Raw genomic sequence first — 20,853 nt, 5'->3', positions numbered from 1 at the left:
GGGTTAGGGGGCGAGGTGGTCCGGAGGCCAAGGGTGTTCGCTGTGGGGTCTCCTGCCTGTTCTCCAGGGGTGGGCCGACACTCAGAAGAAAAGCAGCGCTGCTGGAAAGCAGCTCTTTTAGCTCTTTCCTCCCTGGAAGGAGCTTAGCTTGGCTGCATTTTCCTAATCCCCTTGGAGGATTAAAGAAACTCGGTCCTTGTCCCTTGATAATGCCATTTAAGGATTTACAGATCTCAGACTCTCCCCCAGAGAAAGCCCAGACGACTTTGTTCTCCGCTTGCTAGGTGACCTTGATCTGGGGCTCTGCTCCTCCTCCTGTAAAGGAAAGAGGTTGGCAGTGGTCAGCGGCCCCTGGAATGTCCGGTGTCTAAGGGGGTGGACTGTGGTTGCCCCAGTTAGTGCTGGTTCAAAAAGCTTCCTCATGCCACCCCAGCCCCCAGCCCCTGTCAGGGAGGCAGGGCTTTTGGGCATGAGGCAGAAGGCCAGTCTCAGCACAGAATCCATGGGAACACAGCGGTTGGTCAGGCATGGGTGCATGGCTTGTGCACGGCCCCCCAGAGCCTTCCTCAGAACTGTGGCTGGATTGAGCTCGTGGGCTTCCCCTGTGGTGTCTCCTGACTTGGGAAATTAAGATCAAGCTGTCTGCTATGTGCCAAGCACTGACACGCAGAAGGTGAAGTTCAGGATGACAAGCAAAGGAGAGAGAGGCAAAGCCCTGACCATGCTGTGACCCTGGATCTAGCCTTACCTGATACCTACGCTATGCTCCAGTAAATTCCCTTTCTGGTAGAAAGCTGTTCCAGCTGGTGTTCCTGCTGCTTGGGACTGGAGGAGATGGGGATGTGCCTAATGCCAGGAGGAGGAACACTTGGATTTCATCAGATCCTCAGTGAAGCCCCCACTTCCTCCCAAAGACCAAGAAGCCCCCAGGGAGATTTCTTCCAGCTCTGGAGGCCCACACATCTCAGCAGCACTGATAGGATAGCCATGGTGGACTCATCATCAGACTACATGGAACGTCTTCCTGTGTTTGCCTTTCGGCCCTCTCCAGTCTGCTCTGTGCCCAGGGAGGCTTCCCCGTAGGGGCCACACCAGCGGGGTCCCTCCCTTGGCTTCTGGTTGGGTCTGGTCAGTGGAAGTCCCCGACGAGAGACTCGAGAGAGGGAGGAGGGTGGGCTCAGGGCATGTCTTCGCTGACTCCCACCTGGTGACCTCGGCTGGTGGCTTCTCTCCTGCTGTCACAGCCTCCCAGGGCCCCTCTCTGAGAGATCCTCTCTTTGCAGGCTCCGGTATCAGATACTTCCCCGACTCCCTGGGTCTGGGAACAGCTGCTCGGGTCTCTGCCTCTGCTCTTGGAGACGAATCGTCCTGGAATTATCCCAATCTGAGTGTGCCATTTATTCTCTCTGCGGGGTCCAGGTGACACGCAAGCTGTGGACACCACACAAAACGTGGAGGCTCTGGATGGAGCAGCAAGGGGGGCAGTGGGGGCCTCGGGGCCAGTAATGGGCCCACGGTGGGTCTCGCACAAGCCACGTGCCTCTGGCACTCTGCTTCCCCATGTGAGGGGCCAAGGCTTCCCAGACAGCCGGGCCCCAGACAGCGCATCGCGGGTTCACAAGCTGGTGTCTCCTATCATTTACCAACCATCAGATGGTCCCAACAGCGTTGGACGTGATGACACGCAGTGACGGCGACGTGAGGGAAGAGACCCGCCCGGCCCTTGCTGGGGGGAGCATGACATGCTGTGGCCGTTTTGGAAAGTGGGGTGCTGGCTCAGTGATCCGGTGCGGCCTCCCCCAAACCGAGGGCTGAGGCAACGGCAGCCACTCATTCTGCTCACGGATCGGGAAGCGAACCGGGCTCAGCTGGGCGGTTCTCACTCTGCGTCTCAAATGCGGTCCGTCCCGTGCCGAGGGTGGGCTTTTCCCCTCGTGGGTCTGCTGCCTGGGCCACGGCTCAAAGCGCAGGGGATGGAGCTGCCGTGGCTTCCTTGCCACACCGCTCCCCTCCATATGGTGGCCTCGTACGTGGTGGCACGTCGTGGCTTAAATTGTGGCCACCAAAAGTACGCCTAAGTCCTACGCCCCAGTGCCGGTGAACGTGACCTTGTTTGGAAATAGGGTCTCCGTACAGGTTAAGAGGAGGGCCCGAGGGGGATCCCCCCGAGGGGGGGGGATCCCCGCTGTTCTTGGGTGGGACTTGGGCTCCCTCCAGGGGTGCAACTTGGGGCCTTGCCAGCTTCTGGAGCCTGGTTTCCTCCCTCCCTGTCCCTCGTGCTCCCCAGGTTGCCCCCAACACACCAGAGATCTGCGTCTTGGGCCTTTGCACAGTCTGGGCCCCACCCCCCGACCGTCTGCTTACTTACCCCTTTGTGGGTCATCAAAGCCCCGTCACCAGCAGCTCCCCAGGGCAGTCATTCCTGACGCCACCTGCTACCCTCGTTGTGGGGCCCTAAGATCAGGGGCACACATTTTGTCTGTCTTCCTGAGAAACTGCCAGCTCCAGGGGACAGAGGCTAGTCCTGGCTCTCGTCCCAGGGCCCAACACCGTGTGTGGCACATGGCAAGAGGACCGCGTTGTCAGGTCGGGACCAAGTGGGTCCAGAGGCTCAGCACCCTGAGAAACACTGGCCGGCATCGGTGCAGGTGTGGCCTGGGAGCAGCAGCTCCTGGCTCTTGGGGACTCCGCCCCAAACAACCCCAGAGCCCCGCCTGTGTGTCCCAGTGCCCGTGTGTCCCCGTGGCCTCCTCTGCTGCAGGAGTCCTTGCTGGCAACCGCACTCCGCCCGGTGTGCCCCAGAACTTTGGAGCACCCCAGCTCTGGCAGGAGGCCCCGGGAGGCCCTGCATGGCGTGGTTACACGCTCTCCATGCTGGCCGCCAGAGCCAGGTCTGATGGTGACTGCCACCCCCCTGCCAGGCCAAACCTCAGCCTCTGGAGCCCCACCTCCTTCCTGCGCCCCCAGACTGGAGGGCCTGCCAGTCTGGCTAGGGGCAGAGGCATTGAGGGCAGGGGTGGCCAATCTGGCCTCCAGATGAAGAAATTTAGCAGATTTGGATCAGAGTAAAAACCAAACCAGTAAGCCCAATGTAACCTAGTGCCGCCCCTTTGGAAGAGAGTTCGGCGGTTTCGAAATAAACTCCGCATCTTTCTTCCATATGATCAGGGGTTGGACCCCATGCTCCAAGCCCCCTTGAGCTCCCACGGGAGCAAAAAGCTCGTGTCCCCATGAAAAAACCTCTGCATGGATGCCTCCGGCAGCTTTATCCACAACTCTTCAAACTTGGAGGCAGCCCAGACGTCCGGATCAAGGTGATGGGGAACGCGTGATCGGTCCAGACGGGAACAGTGTTCTACAACGGGTTCACGTTCGTACTACGGAGAGGAGCCATCCAGCCATGAGAAGACATGGAGGAACCTTAAAGGGACATACTTAGGTGAAAGAAGCCGGTCTGAAAATGCGTGGACTCCAGGATCCCAACTCTATGATGTTCGGGAAAACGCGGAACAGTGGGGACAGTGGTGGATCCGCTGTAGTAGGGGTGGTGGGGGGCGGAGGGGCATGGAGGACTGCAGGGCTGTAAACCTTCCCTGTGGGACACTATAATGATGGCCGTGTGTCATCACACGTGTGCCCAAATCCACAGACCGTATGACCAAGAGCAAACCTGACTGTGAATTACGGACCTGTATGTTGTGTCCCTGCGGGCTCATGGATTGTAACGAAACGCACCATCCTGGTGAGGGATTTCGGGGGGGAGGCAGTGCAGGTGGGGGGGTGGGCAGGGGGATACAGAAGCCTCTGGATCTCCCTCCTGATTTTGCTGTGAACGTGCGGCCTCTCTGGGCTGGCGATCCCCACGGGCCATCGTGGGGGACAGAGCGGCAGCTGCTGAGCCATGGGCTGAGCGTCCACTCTCTCCCGGGTCGTACCCCCCCTCCTGCCTGCTGCCAAGAGGCCTCAGACCTCTGCTGGCACCTGGGGAGTCACTTGGAAGCCAGTCATGCCCAGAACGGAAGAGTCTGGATAGAAACCAGATGCCAAGAGTGGCGGGTGAGTTCGTCTGACGCTGTGTCCAGAGTAAGCAGAGCCAATAAACCCAACCCCGAGCCCAGAATCCAGCCTCTCCCTGACCCCCCATTCCAGGCAGTTATTTCTTCTGAGAGTTTAGAGGCAGCGAGAAATCTCACCTCCCCCGGAGGAAGGCGGGGAGGGAACGGGCGTCTCAGGCCCGGGAGGCCTATCTGGAGACAGCTTCCCTGGGTGATGGGGTCCTGGCACAGCTCAGGGGAGGGGGTGGCTGTTCGGGTCCTGGGCACCTGGGGGGCACCCCCCACAGCCTCTCCTGGGCGGCTCCCACAAGGAGGACTCAGGAAATCGTCCTCCGCACACGCGGGACTCGATGACATCTATAGGCTCCCAGAGGGAAGGCCTCCCAGCTGGGCGAGCATGAGGTTTCCCGGTGAAGGGCTCTTAGAGACTCTCCAAGAGGTCCCTGACCTCAAGGAGAGGCTCTTGAGCTCGGTCTTGGAGGGAGAAAATGAACACGTGCTGTGCGCTGGAGAACGTGGCCCAGGAACACGGAGGTCAGTGGCCTGGTCCCAGCTGTGCCGCCACTGGCCTCGGGGAGTGGCAGGAGGTTCCCGGGACCGAGTCTGAGCCCAGACCCGCTTAGTCGGCGTGTGTGCGTCTCAGCCCGCCGCAGGAGCAAGGCTGGCTGCTCAACCTTTTTCCCCATCACAGACTCTGAAAATCTGACATCCTGTGTTACCCCAGTATGTCAGGTTATATGTCTAAGAGAGGGCACTTCTGCAAACCATCCCTGCGGTACCATTACCGCACCGAGGAAGAGGGAACGTCTCCTTAACATCGCCATGGACCACCAGTGCTCGCGTTTCCCCGAATGCTTTGTCAATTTTCCCACCCTTCATTTTGAAAAGAGTCCGTCTTGGGGCGCCTGGGTGGCTCAGTGGGTTACAGCCTCTGCTTTCGGCTCAGGTCATGATCCCAGGGTCCTGGGATCGAGCCCCGCATCGGGCTCTCTGCTCAGCGGGGAGCCTGCTTCCTCCTCTCTCTCTCTTCCTGCCTCTCTGCCTACTTGTGATCTTCCTCTGTGTGTCAAATAAATAAATAAAATCTTAAAAAAAAAAAAGAAAAAAGAAAAGAGTCAGTCTTATAAAGGGGTCAGAAGGTCTGTAAAAGGAATGCCGACAGACCCTTCTGCGTTTGCTCAGATGGTCATCTGTCCTTACTCATGTCCAAAGTTTCATCCGTAGGCACACGAACATCATTTTCACATCCCACACAAGCCATTATTACTGTTTTTGTTTTTTTGTTATGGGTCTGTAGGTCTTTGGGCACCTGGGTGAAGCCTCTGCCTTTGGCTCAGGTCATGATCTCTGGGTCCTGGGATCGAGCCCCACGTGGGGCTCCTGGCTCAGCGGGGAGTCTGCTTCTCCCTCTGCCTCCCCCTGCCCTTCCTCCTCCTCTCTGTATCTCTCTGTCTCAAATGAATAAATAAAAAATTTTAAAAAGATTTTATTTATTTATTTGACAGACAGAGATCATAAGTAGGCAGAGAGGCAGGCAGAGAGAGGGGGAAGCAGGCTCCCAGCTGAGCAGAGAGCCCGATGTGGGGCTCGATCCCAGGACCCTGGGATCATGACCAGAGCCGAAGGCAGAGGTTTTAACCCACTGAGCCACCCAGGCGCCCCAGAATAAATAAAATCTTAAAAAAAAATCCGTACGTCTTTATATTCATCAAAAGAATCATCAATGTCCTTGCTCATCACTGTTGTTTTTTCCCTTCCAAAACAGGACACAGCTTTTCTCTTACTCGTGTTTCTTTTTCGTTGCTCTGGGAAGACGGGTTCATTCACTACACAAGCGTTACCTGAGTTGCTCCCTGTGTAGACTGGTCATTCCATTAAGGGCACTCTTCGCGTCGTAGACCTCTGCTGCCGTGAGGCTCGATTTTTTGTTGCCGGCTCCCACTGCTGTGTTTTTCTCACTATTGCCAGCGCAGAAGACTTGACCTGTGTGGTTTCATGACCAGACACCGGACTGAGCATTTTTCTGTGATTTGACACACTCTCATGGGTTTTCTTGGGCTTTCCAGGGAGACGATCATGTTACTTGCAGACGATGAAAATTCACCTTCTCCTTTCCACTGTATTTTATTCTGCTTTTAATTGGGGTAAAATATACATCCTATAATATTTCCTCTTTCAGTCATTTTTAAAAAGATTTTATTTATTTATTTGACAGAGATCACAAGTAGGCAGAGAGGCAGGCAGAGAGAGAGGGGGAAGCAGGCTCCCCGCTGAGCAGAGAGCCTGAAGTGAGGCTCGATCCCAGGACCCTGGGATCATGACCTGATCCGAAGACAGAGCCTTAACCCACTGAACCACCCAGGTGCCCCTATTTTAGCCATTTTTAAGCGTAGAGTTCAGCGGCGTTCGGTACATGCGTGTTGTGTAACCTTCACCACTAATTCCGGAACCTTCCATCATCGTTCCAGACAGAAAGTCTGTCCCCGCTCCCCGAGCCTTCCCCACACTGCCGTTGCCGCCCTGGGCACAAGGCACGGGTCCTGGGTCTTCTTCAGGGCTCGTGGCCGGGGCTGTCCTGTCCCTTTTCAGCAGAGTTGCCTTTCGAGTTTCTCACCCTGAGCATTTCCCCTTCTTTCTTTGGAGCCCTGTTAGGCGTTTGCGTTTCTAGCCGGAGTGGGGGTGCTTCTGCGTCCACCAGGTTCGTTCCCGTTGCTAGAACCCTCCACGTTTCCCTACCAGCCCACACAGACTTCCATGGCAGCCTTTCCATTTCTGGAGCAGAAACCACGACGCCTGCCTGGCTGCCTCCCCCGTGGGCTCTCCGGCATCTCCTTTCAAAAGGGAATGCTCTATCTAGTCCCCAATCGGCTGAAGCACAGTCAGGCGAACACAGCAGACGAGTGGAGGGCTGAGCATTTTTTTTTTTTTTTTTAAAGATTTTATTTATTTATTTGACAGAGAGAAATCACAAGTAGATGGAGAGGCAGGCAGAGAGAGAGAGAGGGAAGCAGGCTCCCTGCTGAGCAGAGAGCCCGATGCGGGCCTCGATCCCAGGACCCTGAGATCATGACCTGAGCCGAAGGCAGCGGCTTAACCCACTGAGCCACCCAGGCGCCCAGGGCTGAGCATTTTTAAGTGACAGCTGGGGAATGACATCTTCTCTTCACTGGTCGGTTTCTTTACCAGGTTTTATTTTAAGCTCCTCGGAGCATGTGTGTTGCTATTGCGAACCTTTGCTCAGAGCTCTCTGGCAGCCAAGCTCTCCCCCAGCTTATGCAAATAGAACCCCCCAGAAGGCAGCCCCCACGCGGTGGCACAGAGCTCTGGGTTCTCAATCAGCAGAGCCGTCAAGCCCGCCTCTCCACGGCCCAGGGATCTGAATTCTGCGCTCCTGCCGGGGATGTGGGGCGGCTCTTTGGACGTGGGTGGCGGGTGTGCTCCTTTTCTCCGTTGTAAAGACACACGTGTGAACTAGATGTGCAGCGTCCCGTGGGGCGGGAAGACACGCACGGACCTGAGTCTGCACAGGCTGCGAGGGGAAGTGAAAACTGGTCCAACCTTGGCGCGGTCTCGAAGCATGGAGGTCATCACCTCTCCCGTCCTGCGGGAGCGGTGGCTCCCCGCCTCATACCTGCCCCGACCCTCTGACCTCTTTTGGCTGGGATGATGAGGTCAAGGGAACAGTATACCAGGTTTTGTTTGTTCTAAAGAGACCTGGCAGATGCTGGACCGTCAGCGAGCCACCATGCAGCCAGGAAGCCCAGGCAGCCACGAGGGGACAGAGGAGCGATTCCAGCCAAGTGAGCCGAGAAGCCTTCTGGGGAGCAGCGGGGTCCAGCCCGACGGCAGAATGGAGACTGACAATGAACCGTCTTGAGCAGAGTTTTCAGTGATCGGCTGTGTGTGAGGACGTTTGTTATGCTGTCACTATCTTGCACGGGGTACCTTGTCCCACCGGCAACCCCACTCCTGGGAAAGAAAGAGCCCCGCAGCATGTCCCAGGACACGTGGGTACAGGGATGTGGGCAGAAACCCTGTTCGTCACAGCCCTGAACAGGAGAGAAGCCGCACGGCCAAGCCCAGGAGGAGGTGCAAACGAGTGACCTCCCTTGCACACGACGGAGAGCGACTCGGCCACGAGGACACGTGGGGGTGTCCTGAAAACCCAGGAGGAAAATGTATGTACGTGTCCTATTCTAAATATATCCTCAGGGATAGTACGGCTGTCTGCAAAGCCCAACAGAAAGCCTTTGCATTCCTTCCATCCATTCACGGATCTGCTGCGTAGCCGTGGCTCGGACGGGAAATGCGCTGTATTTGAGGGGATGAATGCTGTGAGCGGAGCCCCCCGAGGGGAGGCCGTGAGCGTGGCCGGGGCACTCAGAGTGGAAACATCCCGCTGGGCCTGCGGCGGGATTAGAGGGGAGAGACCCAGCCCACGGGCCCCTTCAGGCAACCACGACAAGTACTGAGGACCCACCTGCCTTCGGGGCCACCAACAAGGTGACGGCGGAGGTCGCCTGCTCGGCCCCACGTCCAACCACCCACGAGAACCCGGAAGAGAGTCCTGGTGGCCGGGACACTGTCCACACGAAGCCTCTGTGTTTATCATTGGATAACCGTTACCCCGGTTCCTGTTTGAACACGGGAGGGGCTGGGATGAGCGTCACGCTGGAGGACCCCCGTACTCGCCACTCCTCCCCGGGCAGGAGGCAGTACTGGCCGCCAGGCCCCTGTGTCCTAGACCCGGGGAATGGGGCCTCTGGCCCGCACCTCACAGATGCCCACACAGTCCAGCAGCTCCGAGATAGAGGAAGACAGCCCGGCACCCGTCCCCATGGAGTGGCAGCCCCTATCCGGTGGCCGCCGTGGAGCGGGGGTCTGGCGCACCCCCACTGGAGGGAGGAGGGAAGGGGCCGACAGCGTCATCACGGGAGGGTGGCATCTCGGGCTGATGGAGGACAGTCGTACCCCCCTCAGGAAAACCTTACCTTGAGGGTTTCCAAAAACGAGTCTCTCACTGGAGCGTAATTGCAATCCAGAACAAGAGATTTCAAGTTTTAAATAGATTTTGTCATGTTTATCCGAAAGGAGTCCAGCAACCGAGGGCCTCTCCCACCAGGCTGACCTGGGAGGTGACCTGCCCCCGTGACCTCCTAAACCCTGAAGAGCCTTGCTAGGGGCCATGCCAACGTGCCTGGCCCTTCTTCTCTGGGAGGTCATGCGCAGAGCAAGCCCGGCCCCGGGGGGGAGCCAGGGACACGGGGCAGCTGGGCCATCATGGAAACGGGAGCAAGCGCTCACTGTAAACGTCATCAGTCTCCAGGACCACAGCCACTGCAGTGATGACAAAGGCGGCAGGGAGAAACTGGTAAGGGTTTCACTGATTACACTTAAGGGCTTGCTTTAGGGCTGGTGCTAGGATTGGAACCGGAGTCCCCAGGGCATCATTTCGAAAAGGGGTCGGACTTGAGAATGCTCTCCGTTTACCAAGCACAGTGCCCTCTGGCTTCAGGGGCCTCGTGCCCTGCAGGACTGGCCCCTCATGGACACAGCCCAGCGTGTGCGATGTCGCCGATCCCCAGCTCAGCATTCCTGCCCCTGCGGACTTGCCTGAACTCGCTCGTGTCCTGGGCCTGGCAGACTCCAGCTAGGTCAGGGAGGGTCAAACAAGGGCAGTCGGGGGGTGGGGGGACCTCCTCCAGAGACGTTAGAGGGTGGCAGAAAGCCCCACTGCTCCGCCGTCCCCGCCACTCCGCCTCCCGCTCCCTGGAAACGCCGTCTGGCCGCGGCAAGGGAACGCAAGTCCCTCTTCATGCTCGTCCACCAAAAAGAGATACAGCAGAAAAAACAAAACCACAAATGCCCTCTGTAAAAAATGGGAACCAAAATGAGCCCATGGCAAGACAGAAGGAGCCTTGTGTGTTTCCCTGAAAAATTGGTGGGTGCATCCCTGTCCTTGAGCGAGCAGCCGGTGGGACACAGCAGGGAGGCCATCCCCAGGGGCTTCGGGGACTCACCTGCTGGGGGCACTTCGGGCTCTTCAGAAGTGGAGCACTAACCAGCCCTATTGGAGCCTTTGATGTAAAAGGAGCAAGTCCTCCCGCCTGGAGGGAGCCACGTGGCTCAACCATGGCCCGCTCAGAAGGACACGCTTCTAATAGAAGCCACTGAACTAGTCCACCCCCAAGTCACAGCGGAGCCCAGGTGAGAACGTGCACAGAACTCCTTCCGGGGCCTCCCCGTCACTGACAGGCCGTCACCTCCAGCGGCCTCCATGCGGGACAGCCCTCACCTGGCTGAGCCGACCCATCCCGCTTGCGAGACACAGCGTCCCGAGGACCACCTGTCAGGGGAGGCCCAGAGCGCTGGTAGAAAGAACCGGGTCATCTCATTCACAAAGGACAGAAATCAACTCTGGATGAAAAACCTTTATGAGATTTCAGTCGGACTGCAGGATTCTGCTGTTTTGCCATAATATTCTAGGTAAGGATTACAGTGCGTTTTAAGTGTGGTAACAAAAGAGACGTCCAGCCTGGGAGAGGGGCACGAAGCAACCGGGGGAGGAAAGGTTTCACAGTCTTAACGCCACTGTAAAATGCAAACGGCAAGGGCTTCCCGGTCTGACTGGGTCTGGAATGTCACCAGGGAGCACATTTACTCTTAGTACATGCGTGTGTGCACACACGGGCAAACACACGCGCGAGCACACGTGCACACACACACACTGCCGCCTCCCCCGACCCCATACACACGGGCAGCACGTACAATAGGTTCCCCTGAAAAGGAAATGTGAGAAGGAACAGAATTAAATTACAACTCAGTAAAGAATGAAATAATATGGAGAAAACGTACCAAAACAGTCCCTTAAAATTCTGAGCTTTGAAAAGATTTAATTTTTCCAAATGAAAGACTTTCCTGGTCTGATACTAGCGAAGGAGAAGAGGGGCTGCCAATTTTTGTGTGCTTCACAAAATCCACGGGATGAAAAGCTACAATACGGGCCATGGGGGTTTAGGACGTGGGTGGAAACTGCGATATGCATCAGTGAGCTCTGCTTAGCAATGAACTCTTGTTACATATTTTCAGTAAGAAATCAGTTGTTCACAAAAGAGAATTCTATAGAAAGCACTCTTCCCCAGCAGCACACCAGTGGCTTGAATGCACACTGTCTTCTTCCCTCTCTGACACCAAGTTCTCGACCTGTCCATCTTAAGAATTAAGTACACTTGTAAAATAACATATTTGGATTTCCAGCTGTGTTAGCTACAGTGTCGCAAAGATATTTTAAATGAGAAGTCCTATCATTCTCTGCATGCAAAAGGTGGGACCTCTGGACACGTAGGATGGGGGACATACAGACCAACCCAGCACGGCTGGCGCAGAGCACGGAGGCCATTACCAAGGCCATTACCAAGGCCGCCACGGGCAGCTGTGTCGAGCCAGGAACACTGGTCCCGCCACCCACCGCCTCGTTTCCCTTTGTGAGTCTGTGACCTGAGGATGCCTGGTCTTTTCTGTATATGACCCCGTCTTTTCATCTGCTCCCTAAATGGATCCGTGAGGAGGCAAAGCCTGGGAACTCTGTGGTTCTTGGTGGCCAGGGGGCGGACCGGCCCCTGGTGGAGGGGGCTCTGCTCTGGGGCGACCGCAGACCTGCAGTGCTCTCGCTGCACGTCTGCCCACACCCCTGCCCAAGATCCACACAGGGGCCCTCTTAGGGGCCCTGGAAACCGGGAGCGGGAAAGGCAGGGATGAAAGGGAGCCACGTGACCTCAACTGTGCCACGTACGTTGTTAATTTTCCCTTTCCCACCAGCTTAGTACTCAGAGACAAGAACTGAGAACCACCTTCGGCTCCCCTCTGTAAGACCCATTTCTGTTCCGGGGTTTGCCAGGTGCCCGTAGCCTGCCAGGCAAGGATTGTCCTGTGGTCCTGCACAGGAGACCTGGGCCCCCAGGGGGCCCTCACAGGCCACGGCAACAGGAAGACGCTAGAATCGGGGGTTGCACACGGGTGTTTTCAGCTCTGGCTTCAATCCACCCATGGCTTCCGCAGCTTTAGAAACATGAAGGGTTTTGTCCCAATCCCCACGGGTCAGTGAAGGAAGCGTCTGGTTTTGTTTCCTATCCCGATTCCTTCAGGAGCTTGGAACACTCTGAGGTAATAGAAAGTTAACCCTGGTGTCCAGTGACCAACCGAGGGCCACGTCGGGTTCAGCCGGGTGCCTTTTCGTCTCAGGAGCCCCGCGAATGGGCACCTCGGCAGCTTCTTCGGGTTCCCTCCTTTCCGGTGTCCCCACCCGCGTCTCAGGCTCGAAGCATCTGGCCAGCCCTGCCGGTCACAGGCCACTCGGGTCGCCTGTTCTGAGCGCCCATCCTGCCGTGGAGGAGATGGTGGCTGACAGGCAAGGGAGTCCCCCGGCTCCCAGGACAGACGTGGCCATGGCCTCTGCCAGGAGAAACCATGGAGCCGAACTGACTTCCCACACTTCGCTGCGAGTGTGGAAGCCAGCAAACAGACGCTAAGGCAGGCAGTATTTAACACACACAGGAAAGAAAGTTCTCTCTTCGTTAAGGAGGAGGCCGCAGCTCCGCGCCCCACCGCCCACCATGCGAAACCTTTGATGCCAATTTTCCCAAGAACACTCACCCTGGCCACATGTGCCCCTGAAGACACGGAGTCCAGCGCCTTGCTCCAGAGGGGTCAGAGAGAGGGCCTCCCAGGCCTGACACAGCGAGTCTGCACCCACGAGTCCTCGGGTGAGGAGGACCCCTGCTCAGGGCTCAGCCGATGCGGAGACGGAGCTCACAGCTCATCGGAGGGGCAGGCAGGTGCCATTGAGGGAAGCTCATTTCTGACTAGCACAGTGCTAGAGGTGGCTGCCATAACCAGCGCTTCTAGAAACTTCCGCCGCAGTCGGGATGCCCTCTGCACAGAGGCTTCTACCTAAGCGGACCGCTGGACACGCAGCCCCAGAACTGTGGGCTGACCTCGAGGTTGGGCCTGTGGAGTGGGCTGTCTGCGCCACTGACGACCGCCCTTCCCTTTCTCCAGGCCACACGACGGCCTCAACCAACGCAACCCAGAGCTCTGGCCCCGTCTGCTTAGAAGCCCTACAAAGGGAGAAAGGAGAGCGGATCCAGTATTTTTTTTTTTTTCACTCCCGTCCTTAACCGTCACCGTTCCAAAGAATCTATCATGATTTTTCACACCATTAACTCCACTTGAATTGCCTCAAAGCTTGGACTGCTGGATGTCTTGGTTTGGAATGCAGAGTTCGAGGTATCTGCGCTCGTGTAACTCTGTAAAAATGAAAAGGGGAGCTGGGCTAACACTAGGACCTGTGACCCCAATCTCGCGACACTCTGAACAACTCTGTAAGGTGAAAATAGAAAAGGCACATATCACCCCAAAAAGCAGGTGCTCAGAGCCAACTGCCGCCCGCACTGCGTTTCTGTCTCTAGTATTTCCAACACAGGTGAGAAGAGCCCCTGACAGAGGGCAGGGCGCAAGGTCAGAGGGCAGTTTGGGTGCCCCCCCGACTCTGATTCTGGGCTCCATGGGTATAGGGAAAGGCTACAAAATTCCCTAAAGATGAGCAAACTCCCCTCCACCGCAGTTTCTCACCAGGAAAATTAAAGACCAGGTCATTTAATTACACAAGTGAGACCACTTTCCTTCGCTCTGGCCGTCCGACGTAGTCTTTCCAGAGCACGCGCTGCCCGAGAGGAAGACTTTGCATACCAGAAAGAAGGCCTCTCTCCAGCACCCACATGGAAAATAAGGCCAGAAAGAAGATAAAAGTCCGGCAAGCAAGAAATCCCAGAATAATCCAATTTGGAAAGAATTTAATTAACAAAATAAAATGGGGAAAAGGGCCCAGGAGGGGCTGTGGGGAGAGAGGACTCCTCCCCACAGCGGACGCCCCCCGGCCTGGCAAGCCCGGAGAGGGCTCTTGGACCCGCCCGAGCAGAACCCGCCTCGACACCCAGAACCGCTCTGCCCGATGCCGTCTCGTCCTCACGTGCGCACCTCGTTATGTGCAGGTTTTAGAAACCAAGTAACTGCAGTTGTCAAAAAGTGGCTTCTAGTTCTCCTACGCCGGCTTGGCACATTAATGCATGCAAAGCAAGGTTTCAAGGGCTTCACCAAACAGTTAATTTTGGCAAAAAGAGAAAACAAACAAAAAGCTAAGATTCCTAAGCAGGATTAAAAGCCACTGAAGTGAAAACGATGTATTTCTCAACAGTATGGAATGAGACTACAGCTACGATCTTTGTTTTTTTTTCTTTCTTTTTTTTAAGTCTCTGCCATCCTCTCCCCAACTCAGGTCAAAGTTCATAGCAGCATAACAAAGTCCTCCGTCAAGCCAGTGTTCTCTGCTTCGGGGGTCAGAGTTCACAGGTCAAGTTCAGTCCGTCCGAAGAATCATAGGAGGGTGCTCGCTGTCCTCCTCCAGCCGCAGAGCGCTGGCCTCCTCTTCCAGACACGCGCCGCCCACTGCTCCCAGCTCATCTGTGTAGGCTGCAGAGAGACCGTGGCCGTGCTCAGGGGCTGGGGGGCTGAGAGGTGGGGAGGCGGGGAGGCAGGGCCTGGCAGCTGCCGGGGCCAGACCCGGACAGCTGCAGGCTACGGTGCACATCAAGACTGAACTGTGGGGGCGCCTGGGTGGCTCAGTGGGTTAAAGCCTCTGCCTTCGGCTCAGGTCATGATCCCAGGGTCCTGGGATCGAGCCCCGAGTCAGGCTCTCTGCTCAGCGGGGAGCCTGCTTCCCTTCCTCTCTCTCTGCCTGCCTCTCTGCCTGCTTGTGATCTCTGTCTGTCAGATAAATGAATAAAATCTTAAAAAAAAAAAAAGACTAAACTGTGATCCTTCTCTGACTACAAGCTTTCGGCAGCTTTGGGCAGCTCAAGATGAAGTCCTTTATTTTCCAAAATTCGTAAATGTCAAAAGGACGGCTGCACAGTGAATGGGGCTTCCCAACAGGCCACAAGTTTCCCTCTGTGAACAGAGAGGACGGGGACAGTTCTCAAACTGGTGATGCCCAACGCTTGACACAAGACGTCTGGCGCCTCACCTGACAGAAGGGCCACCTCATCTCAGAGTCACGGTGAGCGAGCACAGTCTCCCGTGGAAGCAAACCTACAGGATCGCTCACCTGCGGTCAAGCTGACTAGCGGGGAGGGGAGACGGCTGCACGGCCCATCTGTCCGTCTGCTCACCGGCCGCCCAGCACCCGCAGCGGGAGGGCCCAAATGCCGGCCTACAGCACCGTCCTCCCAGGGCCCGAGAGCTGAGGGGCGTCCCACGTGGGCTTACTGAATGATGACACAGGACCAAGGACACCTGCTTGGCAACGTCAGAATTTAGCGTAATATTTTAGCTGAGCGGCAGCAACCCAAGGACGATTCTATGTACCCAAAGCAGCCTGAGCCATCGTGACTATTTCTCCTTCGAAAGTGGACACAGAGGATTCAGCCCGCAATCCCCAGCTGACAAGAGCTCGCCTCTGAGCCCACCTGTCCCCTGCCCGCAGGGGAAGCGGCGGGCGGACAATGCAGCTCAGGGGAAGCGTGCCAAGCGCAGACCGCCGCGCGAGGGCCTGGCACCATGCACCTTCCGGGCTCGCATCACGGCCCTTACCAAGTCTGGTCGGAGACGAAGGCACGTGAGCCCCTGTGGCGGCCGCTGTGCTGTAGGTCTGGGTCACTAAGGGGCAGTCGTGAGAGGCTGAGTCTAAGATCTCATTGGTTGTCTCCATGCTGCCATCCAACCTGGAGGAAGCAGAGTGAGAACACTGAGGCCGCTCAGGGGTCCTGACCTCATCGCCTCGGGGCCCGCGGGGCCAGACGTGCCACAGCAGAGGCCAGAGGCCGCTCGGGCTGGACACATGAGTGTGCTGCTCGCCCGGAGCTCAATCAGCTCCTTCCCCGCGTGTCTCTTTACGTGGAGCTGGCACCAAAATTTGTCCATAGGAAGTAGTCAGATGAAAAAGTTATAGCCAGTGAGATAATCTTGCAGTTTTAAGACAGAAGATCATAAACAACTTACTACAAAAAACCACGCTCACTTTCTCCCCCATTACAGTTACAGTATTGTAGTGTCAGTTTTTTGAGAATTTCTGGATAGTTTTAAAAAAGCGAAAGCAAAAGCAAACTGCACTACTTCCCAATGAACAGATACTAACGCCTTCCTTTCAGAGAGGACACCTGCAGGTCGCAGGGCGACAGCCGGCGCTCGGGGACGTGGCCACACTGGGGAGGACACCGAGAGCATTGTCCCTTTCTTGCAACATGCCCAGGTCCTGCTGCAGTGCGCCTCACCCCACACCAGCCACCTGTCCGCTCTCTGCCCTGACAGCAAACGGGACGCCGGCAGGGAAGCATGGGAGTTGGGGGGAAGCAAGGCCTCCCAGCCCAGGCCAGCTCCATGGGGACGTGTCCCTTCGCACCCCTGGCTCCCGTGGGAACGGCCGGCGTGAGGCCCACTTACTTGTGCTGTTTCATCAGGGTGCACTCGCCGCCCTCCTGCGGGTCCAGGTTGTACATGTACAAGTACCCATCGGATGCCCCCACCAGTAGCCGGGGGATCTTCTGAATTCTAGCGAGAAGAAAAGGAGCCACGTTCCAGGACCGTGGACTGCAGCCAACGCTGTTCCTACACCCGCAGCCCTGCCTTCCGCGAGGCTGGGGAGGAAGCCCCTCACCCCTGCTCCACAGGAGCCACAGGTCGGTGCCATGCGCTCCACAGATCATCTACTCAGGACAAAGATCACACCCGCTGCCCTGCCTGAGGCCGCAGCATTGAAGCCGAGGGGACACTTCGTGCACCTAAACACCAAAGCCAAAGGGAGAACTGGTGCAGACAAGGTCAGTCTCACGGCTTCTCTACTTGCTAATGGTGAGTGTTTTCATAAGCTTTTTCACCTGAGTTATCAGCTGCACAAGATCGAAGTAAAATGACACAAGATTCACGGAATCAGAGACGTGCCAACCCAGGAAGGACTGTACTTCCCTGCATGGCTCTGCTTTGGGCCATCCAATGAGGCTCACGAGACACCACGTGCGATCCGTGTGCCCCAGGGCGACACAGACAGGGCCCCACAGGGGTGAATCCTGTACCCGCCTGCAGTTTCCCTTGCGGTGTTTCTTCATTACCATTATAAACATCCCAACCGATGGAGGAAGACTTTTTGGATCAGAACACTGCAGACGAACCACTCGCGTCTAGTAACATGGAAGCGGCACCTGCGTGCTCCCTCCACTGCCGCTTCGAACCAAGTTCCTGGCCCAGGAGAAACCTAGCCCGGCCCCAGTGCCGCCAGCTTGGGGGGTGTGGGTGGTCTGCGACCAGGCCCTCGACTGGACGGACAGCGGCAAACGCGAGAGTGGCAACCCCGGCCCTACTCACGTGGCCAGTGAGCAGATGTTCTTGTGGCCGCAGAAAGGCAGGCGGACTGTGGCAAAGGCTCTGCCCTGGTTGAACATCTCTGTCACCTGGGAAGGCAGATAGCTGGTGGAGGCCATGAGAACCTTCCCGAAGTAGCCAGTCCAGGTGGTGGGCTCCTCCTGAGGCCTGGGAAGGGGGAACCATGGTCAGACACGGAGCGACTCGCGGGAGCCAGGCCTGAAGCCTGAGGAGGACTTCCCCATCCCGCAGGAAAAAGGGGCAGAGAAGGACAAGGTCTGGAGAGCCTGGGAGCCCTACGGGCGTGTCTTCTGGGAAGGGTCACAGGAGGCCTGTCACACACCAGTAGATGATTAGCAGAAAATGCGAAGATATACGAGGCCAAATTCACGATCCGCCCCCCGCCCCACATCCTTTTAACACGAAGTCTCCAAAAACCTCATAAGCAAAATCTCAAATTATTTTCCCAGAGCCCATTTTTGTGGTTGTCCATCTTGCACATATTTAAAGTCATTTGAAATGATCTGAGACAGCATACAGATAATGCTCACCCTAGAGGGTCTTGTGAAAACGGAAACCGCCTGTGGGCGGGGGCGCCCACTCTTACGTGCGTCTGTGGGTTAAGGTGGTGCTAAGAGGCGGACGGGTGCACGGCCCCCAGGCCGCCCATTGTCACCCTCCCGGCTTCATCTCTCAGGGAAGGCCATTTCTCTGCCGCGCCCGGACCTGGGGACACTTACTGGAGAACCAGCTCCAGGGCCTTTACTGGCAAAAATGACTGAAGGCAGGGCAGTGTCTGTGCCGGGGTTCCCATCCAGGCAGGGGAGAAGGGCCTGGTGTTTTGTGCAACAAATGTGTCTTTGCAACTCACTTTTCTTTCACAGTCTCGAGTTTGAAGATGTGCACAGTCTCGGTGTTGCTGGACGCAGAGAGGAACATGCTGTCCATGCTGAAGGCCAGGGAGCAGATGCTCACACACCTGGGGGCGAGCGGAAGGGGCGGGGTTACGCTGTTGCCCACAGCCCCTGGTGCCCACGAGCTGCAACCTCTCTCCAGGGACTTTTTTTTTTTTTTTTTTTTAAAGATTTGATTTATTTATTTGACAGAGATCACAAGCAGGCTGAGAGGCAGGCAGAGAGAGAGGAGGGAAGCAGGCTCCCCGCTGATCAGAGAGCCGGATGTGGGGCTTGATCCCAGGACCCTGGGATCATGACCCGAGCCGAAAGCAGAGGCTTCAACCCACTGAGCCACACAGGCGCCCCTCTCCAGGGACTGTAAAAAGTCAGAAAAGAAGTTCCCCGAATACGACACTTGAGTCTACCAGTATCTTTCTTACTCCTCTCCAGATCTCTTTCCTTTTTTTTCTCCCCCTAAAAGATTTTATTTATTTGAGAGTGAGAAAGAGCACGGAAAGGGGAGAGGGGCAGAAGGAGAGGGAGAAGCAGGTTCAATCCCAGAACCCTGGGATCAAGACCAGAGCTGACGGCAGAAGCTCAGCGGACTGAGCCACCCAGGCGCTCCTGCAGACATCTTTTCAAAAAATTTTTCTGAAGAAAAGAAAATGTTTTAAAGGGAATACCAAGTTAAGAGCAATTCTTTGGTATTTTCTTAGCCCATTTTCTTTGACATTCCAAACAACAAAGGGCATCGAGGCTTCACAAAACCATTTTCAGCTGTATTAGGCTGGATTTACAGCACTAAGGTTAGCAAAAGAAAAGCCGAGAATTTAAATTACAGCAATTCTTAACGTGCAAAAAAGCAAACTGACAACCTTGATAATATTTAAGAATAAAACAAAACTTTCAACATGCTAAGACTCTACAGTTGATTCTAAGAATCACTGTAAAAATGCCAAAACCTCCAGTAAGTGCACTTCCTTGCGGCCGGACAAGGACAGCGCACGTTTTGCCCTGAGGGCTTGGACAAAGCCCAGGGGATGAATCAGGGACGGCTCCACGAGGGGTGAGTGCGGACGGGAAAGGTGCTATGAGCGAAGGTGTGCCAGGGCTGTGCTAGAGGAACAGGGGCTCATGAGAGGGTCCGGAGGGCCTCCCCAAGGCAGAGACACTCAATACAGACGTCAAAGGCTCAGGAGTCGGCCCCATCACGGGTGTGACACCGGCACAGGAGACCCTGTACGGACAGATCACTCCTCCGCGGAATCACAGTTCCATGTGGCCGGAGCTGGGAACAACTGGGAAGAGAGCTGAAGAAGCAGGGTGTGGGAGGCCGGGCTTAGAGAGCAGGCCCGACGCGTGTGGAGTTAGCTCTACCGGCGGGAGGTGCCCTGAAGGCTCCACATGAGCTGTGCTGATTGTGTGGACACCCCTGAAGAGCAACCGGGGCCACGGTCTGATGAACAGACCAAATGGGCCAACAGCAGAGACCAAGGGGCACAGAAGTCACACGATCGGGATCCAAACCAGGCAGGCAGGGGTCCTGGGGAGACGGAGGTTGGTGGGACTGACCTGGGCACTGATACTCCGCTACCTAGCTGGAAGCAAGAAAGGGGCCAGTGTTGAGCCCCTCCGAGCCACTCTGGCTTAGGTACTGGATCGGACGGACAGTGCCAGTGTCTCCCAAGGTAAGGCCTATGAGCGATGATGGGCAGATAGACAGGGGCACACTCTGGCTGGTGGCTGAAGGGCCAGCATCAGGAAACAGCTCAGGAAAGCAGCCTGGGCCCCACAGACAGGGGAGGGGTCATGAGCACACGGACAACATGGCGTGGGAGCTGGGGGGCTGCACAGGACAGGATGAGAGCGGCTCCGGGGCAGAGGCGAGATATGGGAAAAGGAAACAGGGCAGGAGCAGCCAGAGACCAATCTAGAATGGTGTGGTATAAGGAAAACAAGGGAAAAAAGGAAAGAAACCAGGAGACCGTGATGGGGAAGGGCTGGGGCACGGGAGACAGGACCCTAAAACGTGTGTGTGCCGTCTGTGGGAAGGACCCACAGATGAAGGACAGCAGTCAAACAGTGTGAGGTCCCAGGGGGTCAGTTCTAGAACACTTCCTGGCCCAGTTTCCGCCCTGAGGCCCTGAGGTGGGTGTTCTCAGCTGCCCCTTTGGAATGGGGACCAGAGCCCCCGAGCCAGTCCTGTGGCAGAGGCTCCAGGCCTCAGAAGGACAGACAATCCTTCCTTCCAAGCAGGCATCAAGGAAGGGAGGTGTGTAGACAGACAGGGAAATAAGTGGTGATGGGGTGGAGGGGGAGCAGGGTGCAGGTTTTCAGGGGTAGAGAAGCAGGACAGGTGCAGGCTGGCCGGGTCCGAAGTCACTGGCCTGCCATCTCGGAGTAGGCGGAGGAAGCCATGCGGCCCCGCAGGCCACTCCTTCCTCATTCCAGGGCTGTCCGGCCATCGCCCTCCATTCAGTGGGACCACAGAC

At 56.5% G+C, this 20,853-nt stretch overlaps 1 protein-coding gene across 1 annotated transcript in view; it reads right to left on the bottom strand.

The window, feature by feature from the left end:
- Positions 1–13,889: 13,889 nt before the first annotated feature.
- Positions 13,890–20,853, bottom strand: part of WIPI2 (WD repeat domain, phosphoinositide interacting 2) — a 37,718-nt gene continuing 30,754 nt past the window's right edge. The window contains exons 8-12 of the mRNA XM_059154468.1: positions 18,337–18,444; positions 17,469–17,633; positions 16,551–16,658; positions 15,702–15,832; positions 13,890–14,582 (exon numbers count right to left, since the gene is read on the bottom strand). Coding sequence (XP_059010451.1) covers positions 14,470–14,582; positions 15,702–15,832; positions 16,551–16,658; positions 17,469–17,633; positions 18,337–18,444 — 625 coding nt within the window. The 3' untranslated portion in view covers positions 13,890–14,469. The remainder of the gene's footprint in view (positions 14,583–15,701; positions 15,833–16,550; positions 16,659–17,468; positions 17,634–18,336; positions 18,445–20,853) is intronic.

The sequence above is a fragment of the Mustela lutreola genome, chromosome 17 (genome assembly GCF_030435805.1).
Source record: "Mustela lutreola isolate mMusLut2 chromosome 17, mMusLut2.pri, whole genome shotgun sequence".
Taxonomy (NCBI): domain Eukaryota; kingdom Metazoa; phylum Chordata; class Mammalia; order Carnivora; family Mustelidae; genus Mustela; species Mustela lutreola.
This window is presented reverse-complemented; position numbering and strand designations above follow the sequence as displayed.